General features: G+C 46.1%; 1 protein-coding gene and 1 long non-coding RNA gene across 4 annotated transcripts; both read left to right on the top strand.

Annotated features, from left to right (window-relative positions):
* The first annotated feature begins 5,848 nt into the window (after positions 1-5,848).
* On the top strand, positions 5,849-10,700 carry TOB1 (transducer of ERBB2, 1). The gene is made up of 2 exons (XM_065693381.1): positions 5,849-6,131; positions 8,741-10,700. The coding sequence occupies exon 2, from the start codon at positions 8,878-8,880 to the stop codon at positions 9,856-9,858; it is 981 nt and encodes a 326-aa protein (XP_065549453.1). The 5' UTR covers positions 5,849-6,131; positions 8,741-8,877; the 3' UTR covers positions 9,859-10,700.
* Positions 10,701-13,092: 2,392 nt separating this feature from the next.
* On the top strand, positions 13,093-25,930 carry LOC136021304 (uncharacterized). 3 transcript variants are annotated; one of them, XR_010615720.1, is made up of 8 exons: positions 13,093-13,260; positions 14,916-15,007; positions 16,562-16,825; positions 18,394-18,540; positions 19,490-19,595; positions 19,731-19,831; positions 22,134-22,320; positions 25,865-25,930. It is a non-coding gene; the product is annotated as an uncharacterized LOC136021304 (long non-coding RNA). The 3 variants fall into 3 exon arrangements; XR_010615721.1 differs by lacking the exon at positions 13,093-13,260 and having other exon boundaries at positions 13,397-15,007; positions 18,404-18,540; XR_010615719.1 differs by lacking the exon at positions 13,093-13,260 and having other exon boundaries at positions 13,397-15,007.
* Positions 25,931-25,934: the final 4 nt, after the last annotated feature.

Below are 25,934 nucleotides of genomic sequence, written 5' to 3'. Positions count from 1 at the left end.
CTCCAAGAAAAAAGTACATTGAATTTTAATAAAACTTTCCTCAAAGGTCAGCCTCTCTAAGGTATAAAATCAATCTTTCTCCCTTCCTTTTTCCTCAGCCCATTTATTCATAGCTATAGAAAATTCTGATACTCATATATCCCATTCATCCCCTTACATTACCAATCTACCTGTGACCATTATTTCTCCCAGCATTTTTATTTAGGTGCTTTACTCCTCATTTCACTCTTTTTACCCAGCCTTCTCTGTACCCCAGTCTCAAAATGACACTCATCAGGCCTCTCTTCTAGATCCTGCCTCAAACCAGCTTCAGGACCAAAAAAACCCTTATAACTTCATCCTCGAAGGTGGCTTAAACTTTGTGAGGAGCACAGCTTTGGTGCAAAGCCTTTATTAAGTGTGTCAGGTTTCTCCTGCTTGTATTTTTCCTTCTTACCCAGCAGCTGCCTTCTGTGTCTTGCTCAGGACACCAGTAACATTTGCCAAGTAAGCTGTGACATTAGTAGCATGCCACTTAGGAGGGAATGGTGTCCTTGTGAGCTCTGAGCTCCTGCAGATTGATCCCCTTTACTGATACAGACCCAGCAAAATATTATAATTTTATTTTATTTTCTCATCTTTTCTTTTTTCTTTCCCTTTTTTCTCCCTTCCCTCCCTTCCCCTCCCATTCTATTTTCTTCTTTTATCTTTCATCTTTTCACCTTTTTATCTTTTATTTTTTCTTTTTCTTCCCTTCCCCTCCCCCCTTCCCTTCCTTTCCCACTCTATTTTCTCCTTTCATCTTTTCTTTTATCTTTCTATTTTTTCAAGTTTTTTCTTTTTTTTCTTCTTTCTTTTCTTTCTAATTTTCTTTTTCTTTTTACTTTTTTAACTATTTTTTGTACTTTTTTTTTTTTTTTTTTTTTAATCTTCACTGAATTCTAAGGCAATACCAGCTTAGAAGGGTTTTTTTTCAGTGTGCTGGCTGCACAGAGCTGTAGATATCCCGATCTGGAAACTGCTTCTCAGTCCTTGGCATACAAGCCCCAGCTCTTGGTAGCCAAGTGTCTCAAATCTTGGCATCACCAGAGCCACCAACAGCAGAACTGCTGGTGCTGAGGTTTGGCTTCGCCTGCCAAGCTGAGCTGTGTGGGGGCAGGCCAGACCCAGAGCACCTCATGAGAATCCTTATCTGGGCTTTTGGGCTTCCAGGACAGGACACATAATGCTGGGCTGTCCACACAGTCACAGCGCCTCACTGCTGTACCCTCTGTCCTCCATTCTCCCCCTTTTACCGCAACACTTCCCTCCTTCCCCTTCACAGGCTATTTCTCTGCCTCTGTAGTGAGATTAACTGTACCTCTGTTAAGACCGATAGACATTTATCTGACTGCTAGTTCCCCCCCCTTCCCGTCCTTTCCCTGCACGCTCCCGCAACCCCAGGACGCTAATCCCATTCCTCAGTCCCCTGCACTGCAGCAGAACAAGTCTGGGCACAGCCTGGGCTGCTGTGGAGCCACAGAGCAGCTCACAGGGAGTCGCTGACTGTGGTTGTTTGACCTGAGGATAGGAGTCTGCAAACAGGAGTTATGCCACACACATCCTGCCATGTGTGCATTTAACATAGCATGTAACGCTGCACGCAGCAGCGCCTGCCAGCCAGCTGCTCCTGCGAGCAGGGAACTAACCATGTGCCCCCTTCACATTACTAGAGACAAGGTTGGGGCTCTCCTAGAAGATGACAGGAGAGGGTCCAGAGAAGAGCCACAAAGATGATCCAAGGATTGGGAAGCCTTGTGAGGAAAAAGAGAAAAGAAGGCTCAGGGGGGACCTTATCATCATTTGCCAGTAGTTAAAGGGTGACTAAAGAAGACAGAGACTCCCTTTTTCCAAGGAGTCAAGTGGAAAAGATGAGGGGTAATGGGCACAAGTTACTCCTGGGGAGATTCCAACTGGATGCAAGAGGAAAATTTTTCACAATGAGAACAACCAGCCACTGGCATCATCTCCCCAGGAAGTGATGGGTTCCCCAGCATTGGACACTTAAGATTCAGCTGGACAGGGTGCTGGGACATCTAGTTTAGGTCATGCTCTGCCTGCTAAGGGTTGGACCAGATGACCTTGGAGGTCCTTTCCAACCTGGTATTCTGTGATTCTATGATGACAATGCCCCATAAACTTCTCTGTTTCAGCTGAATTCTGTTGTTATTCTTTATTCCACCAAACCAATGCTATACACAAGCTAATTTTGTCATTCCCATCTAAAAAAGTCTTTGAGGTCAGAGAGCTCCTGAAGCTGGGCGACATCTGATGGGTACACACACCCTCTGTAATCTGCACTTACAGAAAAATCACTGCTTCAGCTGTTACAGTGAAATGTAAGAAAATCTTGCTGCATTTCAAAATCATTGTTAAGATACATGCTGGAGAGCAGCCATGCTTGGTTGCTCACACTGATAGATGAAGGGAAAAAGGAACATGCGTTAAAATCAGCAAATGGATAAAACTGGGTTAGAGAGGAATGAATACAATGGAGAAAACTTTCCATTTTTCCCAATTCAAAGCCCAGGCTCCCACGCTAATAGAACTGTGTTCCTAAATAGGAAAATATTAAAAAAGAGACTGTACTATATTTCGGAATGTATGTTACAAAGCTTCATGTCCACCATCAGAACAAATCTTATATATTCTGTAAGGAACAGCAATGTTCATCTAGCAGAGAAGATGAAAAGGACAAAGACAGGTGGTGGAAATCGTGAGCCTTGCTTTTTACTGCTTCTAAACTCTTGTTCATGTTGACATAGACAAGTACAAATTTTCTTTTTAATTCCTTCAAATTTAAAGGTTAATAAACTGCATTTTGGCTTTAGTTATCTGTAAATAATGCTGATTTAAATTTTTAAAGACTGCTATTAATTGAGGAACCAAACTGAGTTTGCTTTAGTAGACAAAGAAGGTCCTTTATAGAGACTATACACTATACATATAGTATATATATAATATATAATCTCTGGACCATAGTATAGACACTATAGTCTCTACAAGGTCTTGCAGAAATGTAGTTCTTTGACGGTGCAGAGATCAGACTGCAGAGCCCATTGTTCAGTTAGTGGTGATGGCTTTCATGCTGCCCAGCATCGCAGGACATGGCTATGAACAAGGGATGAGATCAAAACCCTTCTCATTTAACACAGATTAAGAAAGTCTTCTCACTCCTGCCTCTCTGCCATGCTCTGAAATACTTCTGTTGATTTGCTCTGCTAGGGAGAAAAATGGTCAAGGTTTGTCAGGAAAGATGAGACTATATATTTCTTTTTCCCTTTCTTTCAAGATTAATCTTTCAGTTGAATAGAATTGGCACCATGAGTAAAGTTTTGCTGCTGAAGTTGTTATTTTGTATTGATTGCATTCTTAAAAGAGTTTTTTAGTAGGGAGGTTATTGCTGTGTATTAATCAAAAGGACTGAAAAATACAGTATGTCCTATCCTGACCTCTTTGTGGATCAAAATGCCAGTCGGCATTTTGAGAATACAGGTGATCCCAGATTAGACCCTGGGTTTAGGTGCTAAGAATTTAGCATTATTACAGTTTGGTGCTGATGTCACACACATGGACAACAATGGTCACTGCAGTCTAAAAGTCAGATCTGCTTTCTGTTTTCAGGCAAATGAGGATAAATTGAAACTATTGTATTACTAGGAACAGGTGTGATTCTTGCTGACCTGAAGAGGTTATTCTTAGGGCAATCACTTGTCTTTTAACATTTAACCTCTGATTTGTTCAATAGCCTGCGATGTTAGCACTGACTGCATTAGAAGCTTCCTTTACATAAGTACATCACCGTTTTCACAGCTTTAAAGGCTCCCACAGCTGCCTTGATTATGCATTAGCTCTGTATATTTAATTCCGTTCCTAATGCTTTTCATGTAGTGTCAAAGCCATTTAAGAGAGTCTCTGCTTCTACAACCTTCTTTATTTTTAGCAACTCAGCAGCACAAATTAGGTTTGTGAAGCTCCTCATGAAATCTCACCTGGAAACATTCATCTACGGTGTTGTGCAGCTTTCCCCACTTCAAAGGGAAATGTGCTGCTGCTGCTACCCCAGTTAGAGCAGGAGCACTGGGACACGTTGAACTGTGTTCACTGACACAGCCGATGTTATCTGTCAGCCTGTTCAGTGTTCCTTGTACCAGGGAGATTTCTAAGTTCTAATTTAAATAAACAACCCCCCTGTATTTGTCTTTTCACTTTGTCTGCTTTGGGAGTTATTTCCCATTGTCTCTTAACTGTTGTGGTAAAAGTAATGACAACTCGTTCAAAACAAGAATTCCGAGCCTCTCATTTGGATTGCCAGCTGTGCTCCAGCAATTCCCAGTAGCCTCCCAGTTGCCAATGCCTGTAATTTATAATCTCCACGTTTTATTCTCCATTTGGGGCGCACAGTGATGACAGACGACACAACTTCCACTGAAGGCCCGCGCAACCCCTTATGGTTAAAAACGACTGCAAAACAGGGGGGGAACCATAACTATTTTGCTTCTGGATTCAGATTTTCACGTTGTTTGCAATACTGCAATCCTGAGAGCACCAACATTGATACAGCTGAATAAAACCTTTGTGGTTTACAATGAATTAGGCCTTCTAGCAGGATTTTTCAGCTGTGGAAAATCCCCAATGCTATCTTCCTCTGTTTAGCATTCTGGTTTTCAGGCTCCGGCCTTCCACACAGTCTGGTATATACCCCAAAGGGTTACAGTCCTGGCATTTCTTCCGACTGGCATTTCCAAACCTCTCCTGGGGCCCATGCAGCATTTATGCCAAAATGCTTTATTATTGTACAAACACAGAGCAGGAGGAGGAGAAGAAAGACCAAAACCTCCACAGTTTGTGCTCCCAGACCGGGTCCTGCTCGCTGGTTTGCAGCCAACCATACCCACCCCGGCGCTGCGAACACCCGCAAGTGTATTTAAAGAGCAAAACCGGTGCTGTTTTAACGAACAGAGGGGCCTGGCTCTCCCGCCACCGCGGCTGGTTCTTAGCCCACAAGCCGCTCGGTGCGGGAGGAGGCGGCGGCGCGCTGCCTGGCCGGCAGCCCGCAGTGGATTCAGCCGCTGAAGCGAGGCCGGGCCGGTTAAAGCCAGGCCCACACCGGGCTCGGTGGCAGAGCGAGGACACAGGGGCCAGCCGGGCGCGGAGACGGCCCCCACAGCCCGGCCCCTCACGGGCTCCCCGCGCTTCCTCCCCCTCGGGTAACTTTTCCCCCCCAAAACCGGCGTGTGACGTCTTCCTCCTCCACACAGAGTGACCAATCAGGAGGCTACTCGGCGGGCAGGCAGCCAATCGGCCAAGCGTTGCTACCTGTGGGGAGTATTTTTAGCCACCGGTGGGGGGGGGGGGGGGTGTAGAGGTGCGCCCCCTCCTCTGAGGGTGGCCATGGCGAGCCCGCCCAATGGTGGCTCAGCGTGAAGAGCTGCGGGAGCCCTCGCCGAGCCCCCGCTGGCGTTGCCGAGGTGCCCCCCTCGCCGCACGGCAGCGGCGGTCATGGGAGATGTAGTTCAGCGCCGGCACCTTCCCCCCCCCCCGCGGAGGTGAGGGGCGCGAGGGCAGCGTTTGACGCCGTCAGTGACGCAACGGTGTTGTGAGGTGAGGCGCGAGCTGACGTTGAGAACGGCCCCTGCACGACGGGGGGGGTGAGGGCAGCAAACGGCCCTGCGCGGCTGCGTGGGCGTGGCCTGGCGGGGGGTGGGCGGGGCTAGACGGGGAACTAGCGTCGTTAAGGGCGGGGTTGAGGGGCGGGGCCCGGTGCGGGAGGGGCGGGGCGAGGGAGGCGATATATAGGGGCGCGCAAGACGGCGGGGCAGGAGCAGAAGCAGCGCAGCTGTGGCGGTCGAGCGCGCCCGCCGAGGGGGTGTGAGCAGCGCAGCCCTCCCCCCTTTCCCTCCCCCCCCCTTTTTTTTTCCAACCCTTCCCCCTTCCCTCTTTTTTTTTCTCTGTCTTTCCCATCCCCTCCCGTCCTCGCCGAGGGAGCCGGCTCTCGGAGATGGGGGTCGGGTGCTGAGCCCCTCCCGCACCCCCCCTCCACCCACCCCGCCCCTCCCCGCACTCACACCCCCGCCGGGATCGTTTGCACTACCCCCCGCACACCCACCCGGGTGAGTACCGCTCGCTGAGGGCGGGGGGACGGCGCAGGCCGGTGCGGCCGTGTGCGCTGGGAGGGCCCCAGGCCGATGGCAGACGCTGAGGCGAGGGGTTGAGGCAGCCACCGCCCGGCCCCGGCCGTGAGGCGAGCGAGGGGTTGAAGCAGCCACCGCCCGGCTCCTGAGGCGGGGGGTGAGGCGGGTGCGGCCCCGGCTGCAGTAGCGGGGGGCCTAAGGCAGCGGCCTTCTGGCCCTGTCCGTTGAGGCAGCGATCGGCCGGCCCCTGAGGCAGGGGTGTCGAGGCGGTCACGACCCCGAGGTGACGGGGCCTGAGGCGGGCACGGCCCCGCGGGGAGGGGCAGGGCCGGGTGCCGCGGGGGCTGCAGCGGCACGGGAGCCGGTGGGGAGGAGGGTGAGGGGGCGGCCGGCAGCCCCACAGAAAGGGGGCTGTGGGAAGGGCACGGCCCGGGGGAGCCGGGCAGCCGGAGGGTCCCTCCCAAGGCGGGCCCTGGACGCGCTCGGGCTGGGAGGAGTGAGCGTTGCCGGCTGACTAATAGCTGCTGCTGCGCTGGGCCTCTCCGGGCAGCGCTGGCAACCGTCCTCCAGGACCCTGCCCCGCGGGGGGGGGCCCAAAGGGGTGTCGCCGGGCCTGTGTGCTGAGAAGGGCCTTGCAGTCTCTCCCCAACCCCCCCTTCCTCCTTCCAGTTATCTGCCTTCCTCTTGTTCATTTTCTTTCTTACGGGCTCAGAAAATGCTCTTCCTCCTCCTCCTGCTGTTGCCGGAGCTCCCAGGGCTGTGAGCAGAAAGCTAATGAGACCCGACTGCCTGGTTATGTAACTCCGCTCACTGCTTCAGGCTCCTGCCGGTGCTCTGCTGCTGAGGGGCTCGTGGCCTTGGGTCCCTGAGAAATACCGTGCTCTTTACATCAGAAAGGGACTTTGAAATGATCGAGCTGATTTGTTTGATCAGCTGTTTGCACCATGGATCAGTTTCGGGGCTTAGGAAAATTTATAGCGTCTGCCCGGTGCACCTTGAAAGAATCATTTCTGTCTTAAAGGACATGGGGGAAGGGAAACAAACCAGATGGATTAATAAATCATTTTTAAATGCCCCTTTTAATCACCCAATCAGATTTTTCTGTACTGATTGTGTCCCTTTTGTAAATATCTTCTGTTTGCCCTTGATCTTTTCCTTATCCACACCCAGTGCTGATCCAGCAAACGTTTAAAGGTCGCCTTATCGTACAAGCTTTCAAACTATTCCCATACCATGTTGGGGAGAAGACTCCTGGCTGGGAAATAGGGTTCCAGACTTTAAAAGGAGATTATTTGGAGCAAGAAATAGAGCAATCATTGCATCCATATTGTTAAAGGATTTTGATACTGACTTTGATTTCTCTAATCTTTAGCGACAGCTACACTAAATTTTGTTCCTAGTGATGCAGTGCAGAAGAACACACACTGTTAATTGAAATTCTCGTTGGCCGTTTAATTTGAGCCAAATATACGTATATATATTGGTTCAGTGGAACTTTTTGAACACAAAGGTGTCTCTTCTTGATGAATACCTTTACGAAAAGGTACTGCGGGATTTTTGTTAACAGTATGTGTGCTCATCTTTGATTTTTTGTCCCTTTTCTAACTTCAGCTAGCTAATTCCTCTTTTGTCCTTTGTGAAGGAGTGGCAACCATATTTTATATTAAATATAAAATGGAGTCGTGGTGGAGAAAAGCGTTCGGGTTTGAGGCTAGCAGAAGCCTTGTTAGCCCTAGTAACTTTATAAAATCTGAACTACAGGCAGTGCAATATATCGATTCAGTATATATTAATATATTACATCTCATAATACAGAATAATTAGTAGAAAGGGAATTATTTGTGAATCAGTTTATTGTAATTATATCGCAGTCACTGCCACCCTTATGACAGGATCCATGCATCTATTTTGTATGCATTGACTGCATTATTGTAGCTATTCCAGGAAGAGTTCTTGTCTATGTGCAGCGGACATTTTCTCTTCAGTTACCATGATTTCACCAGCACACATGTTATATAGATGATTTGCTTGGACTTAAAAATAAGTGTTGCATAATTTCAGTTGTTTGTGTGAAATCTTCTAAAGCAATTGTTAACCTTTTTACAATTCTGCAGCTTAACAGTGCAGCCAGTATGTTTGCAAACTTTAAAATTATAAATGACCCTTGGACTAAGACCTTTCAGGATAAACTAATAGCCTGGTGCTAAATTTTGCAGCTGAGTAGTATAAATCATCCAAACATGGGTTGGTAATTGAACCCTTGACAGGCCTGGCAGTTCTGTGATGTCTTAAAAATTATCCTTGCTGCTCTCTGAATAGCTCGACGGCGAGCTCATGTGATTCTGAAATGCCCCATGCTGTATATGTAAACACACGCCTAGTGCATCTTCCGCAGCATTGTCTGTAAGTCATCCTGAATGTAGTTGACATCCTCACCTTCCGCAGGCACGAGCATAAACAGTTTGATGCACGTTTTTTGACTTAAAGTAGCCTATTTTATGCAGAAGGCGAGGCTAAAAGAATAGGCCTCAGAGCTTGATCTTACGCTTTCCTTATTTGGATGTGTTTGCTTTTGTTTTTTCTTAAAGGAACAAGAGCACTCAAGGTGAAGGATAATAATCAACTAGGATCAGCACTTTGAATGAAATTTTGGTTCCCTGTGGCATCTTGAAGGCTTTCTTCTTCGTGTTTTGAAGCAGACTTATAACTTTGTGGCATAGCAGCTATGCAGCTTGAAATCCAAGTAGCACTCAATTTTATTATTTCATATTTGTACAATAAGCTTCCCAGACGACGTGTCAACATTTTTGGTGAAGAGCTTGAAAGACTTCTTAAGAAGAAGTATGAAGGGCACTGGTATCCAGAAAAGCCATACAAAGGATCAGGGTTTAGATGTATACATATAGGGGAAAAAGTGGACCCAGTCATAGAACAAGCATCCAAAGAGAGTGGTTTGGACATTGATGATGTTCGTGGCAACTTGCCTCAGGATCTTAGTGTTTGGATTGACCCGTTTGAGGTTTCATACCAAATCGGTGAAAAGGGACCAGTGAAAGTGCTTTATGTGGATGATAATGAAAATGGATGTGAGTTGGATAAGGAAATCAAGAACAGCTTTAACCCAGAGGCCCAGGTGTTCATGCCAATTAGTGACCCAGCATCTTCAGTGTCTAGTTCTCCTTCTCCTCCCTTTGGCCACTCTGCTGCTGTGAGCCCAACTTTCATGCCCCGCTCCACTCAGCCTTTAACCTTCACCACTGCCACATTTGCTGCCACCAAGTTTGGCTCGACCAAAATGAAGAATAGCGGCCGTGGCAACAAGGTCGCCCGCACCTCTCCCACCAACCTTGGCTTGAATGTCAATGACCTGTTGAAGCAGAAAGCCCTTTCCTCCTCCATGCACTCTCTCTACGGGCTTGGCTTAGGCAGTCAGCAGCAGCAGCAACAGCAACAGCAGAAGACTTCTGCCCTTTCTCCTAACGCAAAGGAGTTCATTTTCCCCAACATGCAGGGTCAAGGTAGTACCGGTAGCATCTTTCCTGGTGACAGCCCCCTTAACCTCAGTCCTCTTCAGTACAGTAATGCCTTTGATATGTTTGCAGCCTATGGAGGTCTAAATGAGAAGTCTTTTGTGGATGGCTTGAATTTTAGTTTAAACAACATGCAGTATTCTAACCAGCAATTCCAGCCAGTTATGGCTAACTAAAAATAAACCGAAAGTGAAATACAAGTAAATACTATTGTACAAGTTAAAATGCACGTACCCAAGGGTGTATCTTTTTTTCCACCTCTTGAGATTTTTTTTAAGGCTTGTAGTATGAATACATTCAGGCTTGGTTAGATAAATACAACATGCATCATTTTTTCATTTGCCAACCAAGCACAAAATTATTTTATACTGACTGTACATTACAAAAAATATACTCTCAAAATATGGCCTCTTACAGTATTTAAGATATAGCAAGGACGTGGCTGATTTTTTTCACATGTGTATATATATATGTCCCCAAACATATATGTATATATATTAAAAAAATTGGCACTAATAGGTGGGTTTATTGGTCTTTTTCTAATTGTATAATTTAATTTAGTACAAAGTTTGTAAAATATCAGAGTATATATATTGTTTCTACAACATGGTATTGCATTTATATCTTTTTACTACAGTGATCTGTGACAGCTGCAGCAGCTTCATGTTGTATTTTTTTTACTGAAATTGTAAGATATCCATCTTAAAGACATCAATTCTAAAAAACAAAAAAAGAAAAAAAAAGAAAAAGGTTGTGTACAGAATATTCCTTAGTGGTGGAATTAAAATGTACGAAATATTTGCTTTTTTCAAAAGAAACACAAATTGTATTTTCTGTTAAAAGTTTAAAGATTTTTGCTATATATTATGGAAGAAAATGTAATCGTAAATATTAATTTTGTACCTACATTGTGCAATACTTGAAAAAAGGTATAAAAGTATTTTGAGTCAGTGTCTTACATGTTAAGAGGGACTGAAATAGTTTATATTAAGTTTGTATTAAAATTCTTTAAAATTAATGGGCTGCTGTGGTCTGTGTTTTTACTGTCCCGCTGAAGATCGGTGCTGCATTGGCGGTGCTAGTGATGCAAAACAGTCTGACTCGGTGCCTCACAGCGGACTTGATGGAGAGCACTGCTGCACTGATGCTCCACAATAACAGGTTGCTTTACCTAAAACACTCCTGACAGAGCAAAACTTGCACTTGTTTTTCCATAACTGCAGCTCGCTGAGGTCAAAAGGTAATTTTATATTTTCTTTCCTTGAGCGTTAAGGCTGTAAGCTGTGTGAATGCGGAGCTGTCGCGCGACCTGATCTATCTAGAAGGGACTCTGGTGATTCAATGAAAATTCCCTTTCCACGTCATCAGAACGGATTTGAACCATTCTCTCCAGAGGTCCTAGGCCCGTGCGTCAGCGTTCTGCTTCTGTATTGAGGATTAATAGCTCAGAAACTACATTGAATAAAAGCGCTGATTTACAGTTTACTAAACTCACTGTAAACTTTCATTTTGGATGCTCTATTAAAAAGAGAAATGAAATGCAACTACAGTGAGAGATTATTTTGTTTTAGGCTTGTAGTATTCATACTTTGAGGCTTGGTTAGATAAGATTAACCAAGGTTAAGATTAGATTTATTCAAAGGTTTTTATTTTAGTGGATTTTACTAAATTTAACTGAATAGGTTTTCAAAACCTGAATGTGAGTGGGAGGAGAAATAACTCAGAGGCTGACAAAACAACTCTGCTTTTCCAGGGTTATTTGGAAGTTGCATCCCTTACTCTTTCCCATCTGTCCAGCAGATAGTGTTCCTTGCTAGTGGACATTGTCAAGGGGAAGAGAAATTACTCTTTAACATACGAATCTAACAAATGTCAACTTATTTTCCACGACAGTTCCAATTGCACAGAGAAAATACGTGCCAAGTGGGTAGCCCTTTGGCTCATGATGGTGAATTTTAGGCTGCAGGAGCCACGCAGAATTAAATTTATCAGAACTTCAGTATTCTGAAACTGGAGTTTAGAAGTGAAGATCAGCCCTTTCCTGTTTGATGCACTTGGCGTGCATTCCGTGCAGCATACACCTGTAGTCTGGTGGCAGTAGCCTGGTGCTGTAGGTAGAGGAGTTCAGCATCAGTGCAAGCTCTTTGCCTTGGGTAGAGGCTATAAAGTGATGGACAGGGTGGGTGGAGGTGCAGGATTGACCATGGTATCAATTTCTAGTGCCTTGACAACCAATTCAAAAGCAAGAATGGAGCAAAGATTTCTTTAGGTGTTCAGCTGTCTTTAACTGACTCCTTTTTATTAGGTTTGCCCTCTGGTTTATCTTTCCACTAACAGCACATCAGTGGACAGAACTATGCTTAAAAGTGCATCACTTGGTACGTAATTTTAAATGGATGATTTTGCATTTAAAAGGAATTAGAAAAAAAACCCAAAGTGGATCAGTTACTGGGAAATGGACAAATTTAACTGTGTTAATTCTATTTGTATGTTTTTATAGACTTCCTACAATTTTACTACTTAAAATACAATAAAAATGCTTAAATTGCCTACGAGGTGGAGCAATGACAGTGGAGACTTTTCTCCGTGCTCTGTAATACTTCTATTTCTGTGATTTAAACTGAGATCATTTGTCTTAAAGGTCATCGCGCTTATCCTCTTCCCATGCCGATTTGCTCCCTTCCACTTTGACCAGCCCTGTGCGGGAAGGGCAGTGGTTTGCAGCCAGGAAGAGTCTCTGGAAACAAGGTTGTTTTTTGCAGCACCTTTTAATGTAAGGATTTTCCTAAGCAGGGTTTGTTTGTGGTGCTTTGCAAGGAGACAAGCTGTCGAGAGAGCTTCCAGTTTGCTCAAAGAATGCAAATGTGAAGATTTCGAATGTTGTCTCTTACTCCTTATAGTAATTAAAGATGTGTGCTTTCTGTTCAGTCTACTTCACCCATTTATTTATCTTTTGCTAAAGCTTGGTGCTGAATTTGTTAGATAAATATTTACATTACAACATTCTGTTCTAAATGAGCGCTGAGTCAATCTGGTTGAATTTGCACGCACCCAGTGTTCTGCTCGGGCTGTGCTGTCAGGTGAGTGCCTTTGCTTTGACAGAAAGGACCTAAAAGGGAGTGAGTGGGGAAAAGGAAGCCTTTGCTCAGTTGTGCAAGTTCTTTTGTATTTTCTCTTGTGAACATGCAATTTACTTCCTTAAAATTGCTGGTGTAAGTTAAACCTCGGAAGATTGTCTTTAATTTACAGTGAAGAAAAGGGTCCCCACCCATGCAGAAGTTCAAAGCACATCCATCCATAAGGCTCACTCAATTCAGCACAAGATCCTAACTTCTGAGCTCAGAGCACCTTGGCACGGTGGGGTGAAACGGGATCACTGGACAGCTCTAGGCTGTGCTGCATCTTGTGGGTAGATGACAGACCTTACTCTTGATCACAAGTCTAGTAGTGGTCACCAAAATGAAATTGATGTGATTATTTCGGTGAAGGAGAGCCAGCTCACAGGTGGAGGTTGCAATACCTAGTTCTCAAAGGATGTGAATCCAGAGGGCACAGATTGGCCTGGCGCTGGAGTCTTGGTGAGTACGAGTTTTGTAATTCAGCTACGCTATCATGAGTTCATATATCATTGGTATTCTAGTCAACTGCTAATCAACTAAGTTATCATCATTGATATATCACAGTGAGAACAATCAGCCACTGGAATAATCTCCTCAGAGCAGTGGTGCATTCCCTAACACTGGACACTCACAAGATCTGGCTGGACAGGGTGCTGACATGTCTAGTCTAGGTCATGCTTTCCCTAGGAAGGTTGGACCAGATGATTCTTTGAGGTCCCTTCCAGCCTCGTATTCTGTGATTCTATGATCTGTACAAATTGAGGACTGGGCGTAAGCCACAATAAGATGGATCCCTCCTTCATGATGCAAAATTAGACAGCTATTAAACATGGCTCACACGATCTCTTGCTACAGACAGCTATAGCAGGTGATAACCCAGCTACAGCACGGCTGCCTACCCAGCTGTCTGCACCCTGTGCTCCCTCTGTTGCAATGCGCAAAAGCCTGTTAGTAGCAAACAGCCCCGCTGCATTTGTGAAATATCAAGTAACCAAACAACTAGTTGTTAAATCAGCTCTTTGGACCAGCATGGGATCAAAGCACAGTTTAGTTACTGATCTGACGCCCCAGACTGTTCTATTAACGTTTCAGGAATAAATACCTCAGAGTTTGTGTTGGTGGTTTTGGAGCAGATGAAGCAAACCGGCGGTTCAGCACTCCTTTTTTATATCATCAGCAAGTTGATTTAAAATGAGTGTACAGAGCTGGCTGCATTCCTCTCATGAGCTGCATAAAAAGTTCGCTAAATCGATGTGCCAGAGCTGTAAAATCCTGCTGAAGGGATTGTTTCCAAGGATCAGCGAGAGGGACGTTTAAACTGTTACCGTGGCAGCGTGTCTATGACTTTTGTCCTCTTGGCTTAATTTTAGTGACGGTAGTAAGGAGTTTTGCTTTACAGAAGGGAAAAAGCATTAAGACTCAGGAACATAAACCACGTTCCCTTTGGCACTATGAGTTCTCTACCTCATAGACAAAATATGATCAGGGTGCAGAACGAATAGCAGGTGTAAAATATTTTTAGAAGAGCCTTGGCGTAGAGCACAGGCATCCCTGAGCCCCCATCCTTCATTCTGTCAGCTTTTGTTTGTTAAAACCAATCTGTACTACCCATGGCTGCCTATGCTTTTGGTGGAACTTGCTGTAGTTTCAGTTGGTAATTTAGCACTTCAGAGGCCTGAAACGAGAGATCCTCCCCTCCTCTGAGAGCTGAGACACCATTACATTCAAACAGTCTGTCAGCTCAGTGCCCTCGTGGAGCTCATTGTGCTGTATTCCCTCATCCCCTTTGGCTTTGAGATTACCCCTAGCATAAAACAAAAGAGGACTCTGGGAATGTTGTGCCTTAATTATTGTTTAGTGTGTCAGTGAGCTGCTTTGAGAAGACTGTATCAACAGGACTGGCTAATGCAAGCAAGATCAGGCCTGGAAACCCACCTTCTTTTCCTTGGCAGAGCATATCTATTCCCTGCTTCACCCATAACCCCTTCCTTTGTCTTCTGCCTCTCCCACAGCATCCTCGGAAGGACCAGCTTGTACGTTGCTCTCTTTGTTCGCTGCCTCTTGCTGCTTGTTCTGCTGCACCAGGCTTTGATGCTGCTCTTCTTTTCCCCCAGACTGCGCTTCTCACTGACCTTGTCTCTTCAACTGCTTGATGCCAGGAACTGCCGTGGGAGACCTCAGGACACAAGGCTTTAGCCACTGAAAGGTACCCTCTCCCTCTGTCCCTTGCAGGCTAAGGCCTACTTGACTTCACTTTACCTCTAAAGACATAGTGTAAAGAACTACTAAATGTCAGAATACAGTTAAGGATTATATTAGATGCTCAAAGTCTCACAAAACTGGGCGAATTTGCTGCTTGGGTAGCCTCATCCAGTAATGCAGCAGCCTGGGAGTTTTTAGTCATGTTGATGGAAATGAGAGGTGGCAAGTTAGTGAAGAACATGGTATAACAGATGACAACTCAGGCACCCCATGTTCCAGATCTGATTCTGGGCAAGCCACTGCCCTTTTCTATGTTGTTTTCCTCCTCTATCTCCATTGAAATTCACTTTTAGCAAGTGTCAGACATTAGCTGGCTATTGCTGTCAATAAACAACTTCATCCAATTTCTATGTGCCACAGGAACATCTGAGGTTGACCTACTGCTCCCACCTTTGCTGCCTTGAGTCTCTGTGGCCTTTGAGAGCCTCCTCCATTGTACAATTCACTGGACGTGTATTAGGTGACCTTTACATTTTGAAACAAGGCATGCATGTAGAAGGGAAGCACTTGATTCTCATTGTCCATGGTGTATAGCGTCTGATTCACCCACCATCAGAGCAGAAGGCCTCCAGAGCAGTGAGATCTCACATACCGACTATTGTGATTCTCTAAAAGAATTTCTGTGGGTGTTCCTACAGATATGGAAGTATATATTCCTCCAGTACAAATCATGTGAAAATTTTGCACCAGCCTACTCACTGAAGTTGCTGCTGGTCAAAATCAGACTTGCATACAGATTGTACAAACTAAAACAAATTCCCCTTTGGTTTTCATTAGACCATAAGGTTAAGAATCTCTTGTGCCAGCACACCCAGGGCTGCTAGGCTCTGCCACCAGCTGTGCTGTGAGCTGTGTGCCCAGTCTCCAGCAGATTGCTTTAGCCTTGTCAAAAGTAGTTGTGGTGTTTTTAAGCCCATACTTGAGCCTTTAAATCCCTGCTGCATCTCAGATGTTGTATTGTATTTTACAATATTGTATTTTACAATACAACTGCAGTGTATTTTTGAAGCCAGTGGGTTCTCAGTCTGGCTGTGTCTCTCGGGATTAGTCAGGTACACAGATCACCTCCATTTGGCAAGTCAGTGGGAAGAACGCAAAATTCCCAACTACTACTGTTGAAAATGTTAACACTGTTGAAAATACTTTGCAGATATTTGTGAGTCTCACATTATATTTATGAACTGCTTTGAGCAATAGGTCATATTTTACTTCAGAACAGTTGGCATTTCATTTTTGAGTCACAAGTAAGGACGTTCTCCATTTGTGCCTTCAGAGTGCTGTCCTTAAACACCCATTTCAGTATTGCCGAACCAAATCACTGAAGAAATTAGAATTCAGGCCTACAATAATACTTCAGAAATCATGAGGTAACTGTAAACAGTAATCAACCTTGCACCATATTAATTTATCTTCTGAGTATCAAGTTAAATAGGTTTCAGACTGTTCTGGCTTTTCTCTGCAAGTCCACTAAGAACTGAATTTTTATGTGAAAATTTAGATCCCTAGGAAATCAGAGCTTCCCTGGGAGTGATGCTTCGCAGGAAACAAGATATCTAAGGGGCAGTGATGAACTCAGAAGTGTGGCAACGAACCAGAGCTGCTTCATGGCATCAGCTTTCGAAGTGATACAGAAGGACCAGGACCTACCACCGCCCTCCTGTCTGTGTGGTTGGCATGACAGATTTGACAGTCTGGTGGCAAACAACTGCAGGCGACCAACTCAAATTGCCTTGTGCAAACTGGTAAAGGAGAGAAACACCCGGTAAGAGACCAACCACTGCATTTCTGACCCCTTACTCCTGACCTTCAAGGAAGGTATCCAATGGTGATTCTAAACACAGTCTGAGACTAAAATGCCTGACTCTAAGATATAAAAATCACACAAATGTTGACTGCATGTTATGTTACAGTTTTTGCTACCACCAGCCGTCTCTAGGCAATAAATATTGCTGTCTTCTGTCTCTCTTGCTCTCTCTTTGTGCCGTAAGTGACATTATCAGCTGTCCTCTGGTTAGTATCCTCCCTTTGATCAACAGGAACCAATCACCCTTTCTCACAAATTGCCTCATTCATTAATATGATGAAGTTTAACTCAGAACAATTATTCTCAACCTGCATTTAGCTCTAGGGTTATTGCTTCTATTTCGGACCTAAGGAAGCTTTATGTGCCTGAAAGCATGTGTAGTTTCTCCAAGTACACCAGCTGACCTAATAAACGGTGTCCCCTCTCCCTGCCCTTGCCTCACATACATCTTGCACTGTCCTCACTACAACACGTCTGCTGCACCGCTGTGCTTGTTCCCATTCAGCTGAGTCTACAAATCAAGGCATAGCCTTGATGAGCTACTAGGGAGGTACTCTACTAGCCCAGTTAATAGGAGCCAAGCTTAGGCATCACGTGGAGGAGATGCTCCATCTGCAAGCCATCATCCCATCTTGTCTGGGATTGCCTTGCTTGTGGCATGTTGCCGTGGCCAGTGGGAGGTAAGCGAAGTTGCTGGTGACACTGGAGACCTATGAGCAAGGCTAACTTGAGAGTCACCTCAGGATGTGTTTGTGGGTGATGAACTTTCGGAGGTTGGTGAGGTTGTCTTTCCTTTTTTTTCCTGGTGTCTCTGTGGTTTTAAGAACGCAGCATTTGGCAGAGCTTACCTGCCAGATCCCAGATCAGTTAAATTTAGTGTCTGATCTCATCTTTACCAATCAATCCATTTTTCAGTGTTCTGATGTATGGACTCTCCTTGCTTAGTCTTTGAAAATCCTAGGTTACCCCTACTGATTTATCTTTCCATTTTCCTTCAAGGTCTTCCTTAATACTTGCTTTTCCTTCCCAAACCGAGCTGCTCTCCCCCTTCTGCTTGTGTGAGGTCTGTGCCTCACATGTATGATTTGCAGTGTATTATCCGATGGAGACTGTAATCTGTTCAGGGCAGGGCTGTGCCCCTCCCCAGACTCACAGTTGCCTGTTTTATTTTACAAGGTTGAATAAGAAGCACAGAGATACAGGAGTATACAGACACTCCCAAGTAATACCCGCTGTGTATTTTGTGATCTCTGTGCGAGAAACAAATGCAGGAACAATTGTTATTAGTAACATGGTTTACATTGTGCCACTGGAGCCTTGAGAAGAAGTAGATGCTTTAGGCAAAGAAGCTTCCTTTACAAAACACTTGTGGAACATATTTATCTAAAAATACACATACTTGTGGTAGAGAATGATGTTCCTCTGCTGATCTATAGTTAATTGTCAATGGCAACACGGGACTTTTAGATCTTGTAAACAATCTTGCTGTAGTAATATCATCTGCTTTATCCTTTCCTTCTCTGCAGCATCCTAAAGCCCTTCCCAGGCTGATTTCCATGGCCTCTGCTGCTGTTGAAAGAGTCCTGCCCACTTGCCTCTACCACTGTGCCCACAGAGGCTCAGAAAAGGAAAAGGGATGGGGAGGAGGACGACCCTGTTCAGCTACAGCAGAGGTAACTGTGCGGAGAGAAACCTGAACTGTGCAGGACAGGCGTCTGCCTGCAGCACTCACTGAAAATGTTCCTCTCCACGTACGCGCTGTGGGTAGTATGTGGCTAATAGTGCATTCTCAAATGCATTTTGGGCTGAGATCTCCAATGAGCTTGGCTTCCTGATGCCTGCACAAATGGACTCCACATACTTAAATGCCTGCCGGACGGAATTAGAAAATGAGCAATATGTAAGAGGAGATGGGGATGGATGAGGCTGACTTGGAGATGACTCCAAAAGCCAGAGTGGGTAGAGCTAGCATTTTGACTCTGCCTATTTTCCAGAGGGATCGGGGGCCATCCAGCCTGACCTTGCCACTGAAGGCATTGCTGTGGGGTGGCAACTGGCCCATTCCCTCTCCTGACACTTGTGTTTCCTCAAACAAAAGGCTCATTCCAGCTGGGAATGCTACAGCCGGGCTCTTACGTTGTCTGGTTCCCAGCTGCTTTTTGGAAAGAGCAACTGTGTTCAAGTGCCCGGCTTTCAGTCCCCTCAGTGGGGCACTGTCATCTTGGATAGTTTAGTCTTTTTTATCTTGGCTAGTTCAGTCTTTTGTCATATATAGAAAGACACCTGTATTATTTGCAAGCAGTTAGTCATCTGCTAGCCACAGTAGGCTTGTTTTCCTTACAGATGTTTAGGATCACATAACTCTTACAGGCAGAGGGGAAAAATGTCTGTAGACTTTAGGATTAGTCACGTAACTGCTGCAGTTATCTTCATTCAGAGCCTTTTCTTTCACTCCCAGTTAGAACTCCTGAACTTGAGGGCTGTATCCAATCTCCAGCCTTTCCCATAATGACATTTACCTGGGCAGGCTGAAAGACAAAAGGGAGCTCAGGCTTTTATAACCTTTAGAGAGTTATTTCTTTACTTGGTTTACTTTTCGTAATCACTTTTTAAATCATGCAGTGGAGAGCTGGGAATGAAAGTCTGTGACCTGCTCACCGTGCTTGCCTGCTCCTGGCTTCCAGCAGTGGTTCTGATTTCTCTGGCCTCCATTCCCCATCAGCATGAGGTATAATGCCATTTCTTTGCCTTACAGAGGAGCTGTGGGGTTTCCTCCTTGCTGGAGAGCCCTGGGTGACCCTGGGGTAGGATACCACAGCTGTCCTAACACGCCTCCCAGTCAACAATTGACTTTTATCCTTAGAACAGCCCCAAGTGGTATCGCTGTCCCTGGTGTTGAGGTGGGGATGGAGCAGAAGAGAGGTGGAGGAGCGATCAGCCTTCCCTTGTGGAGCCAGGGACGAGGTGAGCCATGGACTTTGGCACCATGAAGGTTGGCCTTATTCTCCTGTGAAATGCATGATCCCTCCCACAGCACAGGGAAAGAGAAAGTATTATTTGTTTTCCATCCATTCAATACCCTCTGCTTCATCAGGATGTGCTTAAACTGGGGACAACTGCTTTAGGGGATGTTTTCAAAGGAGCTAATGCTGAGTGGGACTGAATGGCAGTGACTGTTGCTTCGTGTAGAAAGAGGCATGAATCCTTTTTGCTGGCGATGACTGGAGTTGTGCAGTGCCCACAGCAAAGATGCGTAACGCTCAATAGTGTCCTAGCAGTTTGGGTTAAGCCAGTCAAGACAAAATGAAGGAAAACTGGAAATTGGTCTCTATTACTTGTAACTCTTTGAAGTCCTCTTAGAAGCAGACCCCAAAAGCCCACCAAAAGTCAATGGATTTATCCCAATGGTCCCTCTGGTGCAGTCAGCCCAGGGCAAAGGGTCTGTGCTGAGTGCTTTGCTGCTGCAGGTGTTGTTTGCATTTCAGAGGTCAGGTTCTGGGAGGCCACTTGCAGAGCAAATGCCTTTGCTGTGCACGTAGTCCTCATGAACTGGAAGAACCTGAAGTACTGGTAAAAAGGGGACCCTGCAGCCAGCTCCTGCCAGGATTCACTCCGGGATTCTTCTTTCCTTGTCCCTTCCAGAAATGAACTAACATTTGCTGGGAGGTGCCTTTCTAACGTGGCAGCTGGCCCACGAGGCTGTGCTGAGGCACGGCTGGGTCTAGGATGCACTAAAAATATAGGTGACAAATGCAAACATTGACTTTTGCTGGGGTGGAAGTGTGTCTGCGAGACGTGCCAGCGGGGCGGCCAGTGGTGCTGGGTGCTGCGGGAGCCAGGGGGGACATGTGCTGCACATCTTGGTGCTTGTCTGTTGTGCCTTTTAAAGCAATGATTTAAAATTGTAACAGCTCCACACGTTAAAATCGCAGCTTTGCCCTAATTGTGTTGTGGTGAATGTGTTTCAACAGGTAGAGGAGGAAACTGGAAGGGGGGAAATGAGGAAATGAAGAAGGAGGAAGGACGTATCGAAGGGGAAATGCCTCCGCCTCCTCCCTGCTTCGTTTCATTTTAAGGTTTAAAAGCAAACCTAAGAATTCAGAAGGAGGTGCCCTGCTCCCCTGCTTGTGGCCAAAGGCAGGGCTCTGCTCCTGGTGCAGCCTCCCCTTGTGCCAGGAGCAGGGGACAGGGCAAGGTGACACAGGCGGGTGCCACGTCAGCAGCCAGCACGCTCCTGCCTGTGGCTGCCAACAAAGGTGGCCATTGAGAGCCTGCCCTCAGTGACTGTGCTGTGGGAATGGGGCTGAAACCACCGGCGTGGTGCTGTGCAGGCAGCTGATGAGCCACGTGAGCGCCATCTCCTCCTCTTCCTCCTCCTCCTCCTCCTCCTCTCCAGCACAGGGTCTCCAGGGTGTCTGGGTTGCAGGCTGCCTGGTAGTGAGAGAGCTGGGTGGAAATGGGCTCCCCCAGGTGAATGAACAACACCCACCCAAGCACCCACAAAGCAAACAATGTGCTTTTCCCCAGCCCATTGACTGGGTTTGTCAGCTGAGGATGCAACAGCAGAATAAGGGGAAACGTAGCTTTTTATTCCTCTCCTTGCTAATTCCAGCCTATGTGCGGCTCCAGCAGGAATGAGTGTATTATTTTTGTTTCAAGGCACTTCTGCTCCAGAGCATAAAGTTACTCAGCATTTGCAGGACCAGGTCATGGTGGGTATTTTTATGCCGTGTCTATTTTGCTCTGCCTCGGACTGACCCCATTACTGATGCTTCCAGTGAGCAGGGGGTGAACGCAAACAGTGCTTTGCTTGTACTTTGCAAATCAAAAGAGTTTTAGTTCTGTTTGCAAAAATGTATTCATGTTCAGATGTTCTTTGTGCAGAACTGAAAGCACCTGAACCCCTGCCAGGGAAGGTTTGGTGAGCAGAGAGTGTAGGAGCCTGGCTACCCCATCTTGTATAAACACGCTGGTGTTTTTGGAAGCAGACCTAGAGGAGTTTGCAAATGCATTTATTTAAGCAGCCCAGCTGCTCCTACCAATAATGGATTCACAGACTAATTGTGTATTTACTCAGCTCACAGGCCACTGAGTTTTACATGTTACATGATTTGCACAAATCGATGAGTAGCGTAGACACACAAGCTCACATCTGGAGCACATGAGCCGTGAAGAAGGGATTTGCACAGTGACCTAGTTAGCACCTAGCAGCATCTGGATCTTCAAATCTGATATTTGTCTTTCTTTTCTTGCAATGAACTGTTAGATGTTATAAGGCAGATTGCAGCAGTGCCCATTTCATAGGGCTGCATGACTCCTTCAGGATGCAGCTACCCAGAGAGCGAGGCTTGGAGCTGCTTCACTTCCCTGGCTGGCCAAGAAGGAAAACTCCAGATTACATATGACCGTAGCACAGCTGGACTGGGGACCTGTCCCACTCACTGCTTTGCCAGGTACATGGAGGTGCATTTTAATTCTAGCTATGGAAAAGTAGGGAAAAGAAATCCTTAGCCAGAAAAACTAGACCCTTATATGGGACATATGGAACAGAAGCAAACCCAAGGTCCTATATAGAAGTACCCTTCTGAGCCCTTCAGGGTGTCTGAATCATAGGATCACAGAATGGTTTGGGTTGGAAAGGACCTTAAGGTCATCCAGTTCCAACCCCCTGCCATGGGCAGGGATGTTTCACACTAGCCCGTGTCACCCAAGGCTCCGTCCAACCTGGCCTGGGGTCCCTATTTCTAGTTATGTGTCCATCTCAATGTTTACAAATATGTAAAGGGTTGGTGTCAGGATGATGGAGCTAGGCTTTTTTCAGTGATATCCAGTGATAGGACAAGGGGCAATGGGTGTAAACTGGAGCATAGGAAGTTCCACGTTAACATCAGGAAGAACTTCTTTACTGTAAGAGTGACAGAGCACTGGAACAGGTTGCCCAGGGGGGTTGTGGAGTCTCCTACACTGGAGATATTCAAGGCCCGCCTGGACAAGTTCCTGTGTGATGTACTGTAGGTTACCCTGCTCTTGCGGGGGGGTTGGACTAGATGATCTTTTGAGGTCCCTTCCAACCCTTGGGATTCTGTGATTCTGTGATCTCCCATCGCTTTCTCCTCTGACAACCCCTGAGGCTCTAGAAACCCCCCCTTCTTGCCAGAATCCTTTCTACAAGCAGCACTTTTCCCACCTGGCTCAGGAATGCTTGTGGAATGCAATCTCAGATGGTCGGGCATGAGCGATTGCCCTGGAGCTTGATTTAGGGAGCTGTGCTCGCCCAGCAAAATCCAGGCGCTGTTCCTGCGATACGCTCGCTTGAGCAGCCTGGTGAGAAAAGTGGAGGCCAGGAACTTAGATTTTATGACCTTGTAATGGCCAGAGGCTCAAACCCGTGATGGAAGCCTCACTGGTCAAGGCAATTACTAAAAACATGAGGAAGGAAAAAACCCCGCAGCCCCCGAACCTGTCCTTTCTCCAGATTGCCAACTAAACAACCTGTGAGCTGCAATAATTCTGCAAAAGATGCTCTCAGGAGTGGTTTTTACAGAGAAAACGGTCATAAATAATGATAAAAAAATGCATGTGTGTGTATTTTACAAAGCAAGGGGAAAAATTCCGTCCTCTTCAAGCCCATGGTCTGTGAATAATTTGTGAACAAGAGAAGCAGCTCCATCTATCTTGCACAGTGTTTGTTACAAATCATTTGCTCAGGTGTAAATCTTCCTGCCAGGGTGGGAGCAGCAAATCCTCCTTCAGTTTTGGTCTGCTGAAAAACTTCCATAGCTAAACATGAGAAATTGGATCAGCAAGTAACACATTTAGAAGGGCATCGTGGGATGGATCTATTCCTGGTGCCCGTGATGGAGGTGCTGGGTGATGGTCCTTATGAGGGGTGATGGTCCTTATGAGGGGTGATGGTCCTTATGAGGCTGGGGGTGGCTGTGGGGCAGGATTCCTGGCCGGCACACATTGCTGAGCCACAGAGGCTTTTGCAGGCAAACAAAAGCCAAGCCAAAAAGACCATCCCCAAACCCCTCTTCCCTCCCAGAACACCCTCAGCACGCAAGCAAAGAGCTGCTACCCAAGGGAAATGCATCAGAGCATCCCATCTCTTTTTAGAGCTCATGGAAAGTCCCTAGGTGTCAACCCTGCTCCTCCTGACCCTCCTGTGAGTCTCATCAGGATTGATAGAGCTCCAAAAGCTCCTGCTTTGGAGATTCTGTGGCTAAGTGAGGCCTTAAACTTCCATTCACAAATAAAAGTGAGAAAAAGAGTTTAATGCTGGTGGTGGCAAAGGGAAGTGTAAGCCTGGGAGCGCCGAAAGGCTCTGCCATCTGAAGGCAAATGAAAAGGGTGATCGCAGCACCCAAGAATTTATTTATTTAAAAGCTATAACAAGGTTCCAAAGTGACACTGGGAGATGTGACTCATGGTGCCTAAATGCTCCTGTTTGCCAGCATGCTTAGATGTTGCTGGGACTGATAGGCCAACAAATAAGAGTTGCAGAAAGGTGGCTCAGCCCTTCCAGCCTCTATGGCAAAGACCAAGGATGTTCCACTGGGCAGAGGCACCGAGGGACCACTTGCTCCGTCCCATCACCCATCTGTTTGGGCTGTACGCTCCACACAGGTGAGTTGCAGCTCTCCATCACTGTTTGCAAAGTGTGACCCCTTCTAGGCAACCCCGTAATACAAACACATTAAGTAAAACCAAGCACAGATGTGGGCTGGACAGTCGAGGAGAAAAATGCCCACCATGGTATCTTCAGCACCATCAGAGACCCAATAGATAAGGGGATTTTGGTGTAAGTCCTGTTTATCACACCTGATAGATGAGTAGATCTGAGGAAGCCATTAACTTTTTCCCTTTTAATCTAAGCTTACTCTGTGCTGACTCTGGTCAAACCTGCTGTATCCACATCCAGCCCCTCCAGCGCTGCGGCTCTGGTGGCTCCTTCCCCAAAATGCCAAACCAGCTGATAAAAGCAGCAGTTCCATTATGTCAGAGATAAGATCCTTTTGCCCATCTCTTGATGAGATGACTTTTGGAGTGAGCTAGCACAGTAAAAATTGTGAATTGCAAATAATATAATCAAATCTACAATTTGAGTTTCGTCCTGAGTTAATTACCTCAGTACTGTACATCTGGTAGCTACAACAAATCACAGCAGAAATGGAGAATCTGATTGCAATATTCACTTTTTGGATGATCTGCAGGTCAAGTATTATTCACTGAAGAGATTCATGAATAATTCTGCATAACTGGACCAATATATTTAGAAACTGTGCAATCTGCAAACAGGGAGAGGAAAAAGCCTCAAATAAATTATACATTGTGCCTTTTTCCTGCAGCTCTGGAAATGGATTTGATTGCCTTATCACACTCCCTGCTATGTCTATTTTTCCCCTCCGATAAACCCCAGTATCTCTCCTGATAAATTACTAACCCAACAAGGATTGAATCAGTCGAACAGAACCGGTCATCCTGCTCATAGCGAGTTGCTTTCCACTTGGAAAATCTAAATCATCCAGCCACGTGTGTGTGAAGCAGTTTGATTAACTGGGGCGAGGCGAATCTAACCCCAACCGGAGGATGCTGCGCTTCAAAAGGCAAAGTAACCCAGGCGCAGGATGCGCGGAGCGGTGCCTGCGAGGTCCCCAATCCGTGATGCCACACGCCACCTCGTGTCGGGCGCAGGGAGTAGCTGGGTGCTCCTGCCCCAATTTCCAGCCATCTGACGTCATTTCAGGGCTGCGGGGGGAGTTTTGCTTGGTTTTATTTCTTTGAACCCTTTGGGAGTGTGAGGAAGAGCTTGGGTCCTCCATGGTGCTGCTATTGCATGTTGGGTGCCGGGGCTTGCGTTTGGCTCATGTAATTAAATTACATGTTGGATGGAGAACCTGACCCGGCCTGTTTGTATGGCGAGTCCTGCTAAGGACACTGGGATCTCTGCCCCGCTGCTGTGTATTATATCCTACTTGTACCTTGCTTTCTGTCCAGGCATGGAGTGACTTGGCCAAGGCCAGCTTTGGAGTCATTACCAGATGGGGCTTCGTGATTCCCAAGCACC

Source organism: Lathamus discolor, chromosome 13 (genome assembly GCF_037157495.1).
Source record: "Lathamus discolor isolate bLatDis1 chromosome 13, bLatDis1.hap1, whole genome shotgun sequence".
NCBI lineage: Eukaryota > Metazoa > Chordata > Aves > Psittaciformes > Psittacidae > Lathamus > Lathamus discolor.
The sequence above is the reverse complement of the archived record's forward strand: the minus strand, read 5'-3'. Positions and strand labels throughout refer to the sequence as shown.

What these genes read in the sequence shown, in the direction of transcription:
- TOB1 (XM_065693381.1), top strand. Translation starts at nt 8,878, where the DNA reads ATGCAGCTTGAAATCCAAGTAGCACTCAATTTTATTATTTCATATTTG.